The sequence below is a fragment of the Stenella coeruleoalba genome, assembly GCF_951394435.1.
Source record: "Stenella coeruleoalba genome assembly, chromosome: 10".
NCBI classification, from domain to species: Eukaryota; Metazoa; Chordata; class Mammalia; order Artiodactyla; family Delphinidae; genus Stenella; species Stenella coeruleoalba.
This window is the reverse complement of record NC_137156.1, coordinates 39,713,873-39,717,545: the sequence shown is the minus strand read 5'-3', so window position 1 is coordinate 39,717,545 and position 3,673 is coordinate 39,713,873. Positions and strand designations below refer to the sequence as shown.

General features: G+C 58.1%; 1 protein-coding gene across 1 annotated transcript; it reads right to left on the bottom strand.

Annotated features, from left to right (window-relative positions):
- Positions 1 to 731: 731 nt before the first annotated feature.
- On the bottom strand, positions 732 to 2,943 carry CLPS (colipase). The gene is made up of 3 exons (XM_079934153.1): positions 2,769 to 2,943; positions 1,400 to 1,522; positions 732 to 953 (listed from the first exon to the last, which is right to left on the bottom strand). The coding sequence occupies exons 1-3, from the start codon at positions 2,850 to 2,852 to the stop codon at positions 822 to 824; spliced, it is 339 nt and encodes a 112-aa protein (XP_079790279.1). The 5' UTR covers positions 2,853 to 2,943; the 3' UTR covers positions 732 to 821.
- Positions 2,944 to 3,673: the final 730 nt, after the last annotated feature.

Sequence of the window (3,673 nt, the reverse complement as noted above, 5' to 3'; positions counted from 1 at the left end):
TGCAGGGCAAAGAAGATGGGCCATTATAACTCCCCACCAGAGATGTGTGTGTGTGTGTGCCTGTCTGCTTGAGAACTTGAGGGGCAATGAGGGCCTCCCAGGGAGGTGTGACTGTTCCTCAGAAATGGAAACATAGGTCTTCCCTGGTGGTGCAGTGGTTAAGAATCCGCCTGCCAATGCAGGGGACACGGGTTCGAGCCCTGGTCCGGGAAGATCCCACATGCCACGGAGCAACTGAACCCGTGCACCACAACTACTGAGCCTGTACTCTGGAGCCCACGAGCCACAACTACTGAGCCTGCGTGCCACAACTACTGAAGCCCATGCACCTAGAGCCCGTGCTCCGCAACAAGAGAAGCCACCGCAATGAGAAGCCTGCGCACTGCAACGGAGAGTAGCCCCCCACTCACCGCAACTAGAGAAAGCCCTCATGCAGCAACAGACCCAATGCAGCCGAAACTAAAATAAATTAAATAAATTAAAAAAAAAAAAAGAAGCAGATGAAGAAATGGAAACATTCCCAGCCTGGCTGGGCCTGTTGCACAACCTTGTCTCCAGTCTGTCAGCCCCATCCTGCCTGGCCCCAGACCCATTCCTCCTTCTCGGAGGACACCTGCCCTGATGGAGCAAAAAGCTTGACGTAACATCAAGGAAGACGCCGATTCAGCAAGAACATCCAGGAGCCTGGGGAAGGTTTGCAAGAGGGGCTTTAATTACCAAGAATCCAATTAGAAGACGGAGGTGCCGGTCTAGGGGCGGCCAGCCAGGGAAAGGTGGTGGAGGACGAGCGCCCTGTGGCGTGCCAGCCTGGGTGAGTGTCCTCACTTTCTGGAGCGGCCAGCATCGAGGCAGACGCCAAAGTTGGTGTTGGTGATGGAGCCCACGATGGTCTTGTCCACCTCACAGGTCAGACCGCGCTCACAGGGACACTTGTAGTAAACCCCATAGAGAGTCTGCAGAGATACGGAGCCAGTGGAGTCACACGCTGTGGGAGCCACTTTGGGCATCGCCTGCCCTGCCCCTTTCAGGTGGTGCTTCTCCTGACTGCCTCCCCAGGGGCCGCTGTGGGCCTGGAGGACTTGGGTTCTGGTCTCTGCTGTGTGGCTCGCTTGCTCTTACTAACTTGCTCTCTCTGGGAAGCCTCTAGCTACCCATGCATGAAACAGGGATAACAGATGGCTGCCCCACCCATCTCACTGGTCCGTGGTGAGGGTCAAGAGAGGGGATGGGATGGGAAAGGGCTTTGAAGCCTGCTGACCTCCCTCTCATCTCAACGTTCCGTGTCCAGACGGAGCCCCCTCCCTGATTCCCCCCCCCCCCCCGCCCCCCAAGCCTCGAGGGCCCTCCGCCTCGGAGCTGTCCTCCCCGCCGCCACCCCGCCCCGGCACTCGGCACTCACAAAGGCGGAGCACTCGCTGCTCTCTCTGGCCTTGGGTGCGCAGCGGGCCAGGCTCAGGCCGGTATCACGGTGGCAGCACTTGCTCCGGCACTGGGCACTGTTCAGGCAGAGTTCGCCCTCTTCCTGCCAGGGGAAACCCATCAGCCCAAACCCACCTCCATTTGATCCCTTCTCCACCCAGAGCCCCACCTCGCCACACACTACCCGGTTGGGGGAGGCATGTGTGAAGGAATCCAACCCCTGGGGCTGGCGGCCTCTCCTCCCACTCCGACCTCCCATCCACCCACGTAAGAAGTGGGCAGTGTGGCCAGAGAAGCAGCCCCGGGCCGGGGACAGGACACCTGGCTTCTAGGACTGGCTGTGCTACCAACTCCCTGGGTGACCCTGGGCAAGTCACTGGCCCACCCTATGCCTCAGAGTTCCCATCTGGAATGGCCACTTGTGGCCCGCAAACAGGGTCTCCAAACCTCTGTGTCCCCCAATCCCTCGAGGAGCCTGTGAAGGTTGAGGACCCTCTCTCCCTGGAAAACTCCTCCCTTCCTCCCCCCACAGACTCTTACAAATAAATCTCAGGGGCATCCCGGACCCTCCGAGTCCATGCATGGCCCTGAGTTAAGAACCTGTGAACTGAGTTCTTAACCCAAAGGGCTTTTGCAGTTGTGCCCTTGGTGGAGAGGCAGCGTGGGCAGTGGTGAGAGCCTGGCTCTGGAGCCTGCCAGCCCGGGCACCAACCCCTGCTCAAGACTTTCCAGCTGTGTGACCTCAGGCAGGTGACTGAATCTTCCCCTGTGTCAGCTTTCCATTTGGAAATGGGGTTGATCAGAATAGTACCTATCTCACGTGGCTCTTATGAGGACTAAATACGGAAGTATTCCTGAGGCATTTGGAGCTGGTCTGGTCAGCCTAGGTCAGAAGCCAGAATCACTGGGGAAGCTTTTTAAACTACTGAACCTTCTGAGCCAGAGTTTCTGGGGCAGGACCCCAGGGCTCTGGATTTTTTTTTTTTTTTTTTGGCTGCGCCACGGCTTGCAGGATCTTAGTTCCCTAACCCGGGATGGAACCGTGGCAGTGAAAGCACTGAGTCCTAACCACTGGACTGCAAGGGAATTCCGCTCTGGAATTTTATAAAGTGCTCTCAGCCAGGTTGAACCGCTGCTCTGAGCATGCTCCGTGCCGATCAACCTTCTCTGGGGCCCCTGGGGAAGGGGCGTGGGACAGGAATGGGCAGTAAAGGAAGAGACGCCTTACCTCCCAGCCCTTGGGTAGCCCCACGTGGGGACAACTTGACCCACCCAGAGGTCAAGGTCCAAGCTTAAAAAGAATTCCCACCTCGGGGTTCAGATGACTCCTGCCCTGAAGACCCTCTTACCAGGTTGATAATGATTCCCCGGGGGTCGGGGACCGCATAGGCTACCGCGAGGGCAAGGAGTAGGAGGACGAGGACCTTCTCCATGATGAGTGGGCACAGCTGGCGTAGGTAGTGGCCGGCAGGTCAGGTGGCAAAAGACAGAGCCAGAGGGGGTGGTGGGGCTATAAAAGGGGCCTCACCCACACGTGACCCACCTTCCCAGTCCCGGAGGGCCTGCCGTGGGCAGAGACCCAGCTGTGGCCAATCTGCTGGAGTGGGTCCTGATAAGGTAGCTGGGCACCACCTGGCACCTGGTGCCTTGTGTGTGTGTGTGTGTGTGTGTGTGTGTGTGTGTGTGTTGGGCGGGGGGTGCTCATACGGCAGCATTGTTAAGAGTGGGAACTCTGGGACACTGTTACCTGTACGAGTTATTAGCTGGGCAAGTTATCTGTTCTGAATCTGTCCCCTTATCTGTCAACTGATAAGAGGTGCGAGAGTTGAGTGAATTAACATATGTTGTATACATAAGACACATAGCCTGGGGCAGGGCTCGGCACATGAGCTGTACACGTTAGCTGCCGTCGCTGCTGTATTCACCTCTGGCGCCCTGAGCTCTGTGGCAGGGCTGGGACTAGGGTGAGGCAACTGAGACACCTAGAGTGTGAGCACGTCCTTAAATTTTGCATCCTAGACACCTCTCTTGCCTCACCCCAGTCTGGGCCCTGCTTTTGACCTCACCCAAACCCAGGTATGTGGCAGTATCAGGCTCGCGTGAGGAGGGGGCCCACTTTCCCCACCCTCAACCTTCCCAGGTCCCCTCGGGGATTTTCAGGTGGGGCCGGGGCCCTGGGCCTGCGACCAGCCCTGCGACCCCTGGCCGAGGGGTGTGTGTTCTCACTCCAGGTGTACCGCCCTCCCACCCTCCC

What these genes read in the sequence shown, in the direction of transcription:
- CLPS (XM_079934153.1), bottom strand. Translation starts at nt 2,852, where the DNA reads ATGGAGAAGGTCCTCGTCCTCCTACTCCTTGCCCTCGCGGTAGCCTAT. An exon ending in GGGGAATCATTATCAACCTG is followed by an intron (nt 1,523 to 2,768) that starts GTAAGAGGGTCT and finishes TTCCCCTGGCAG; the next exon opens with GAAGAGGGCGAACTCTGCCT. An exon ending in GCAGCGAGTGCTCCGCCTTT is followed by an intron (nt 954 to 1,399) that starts GTGAGTGCCGAG and finishes GTATCTCTGCAG; the next exon opens with ACTCTCTATGGGGTTTACTA.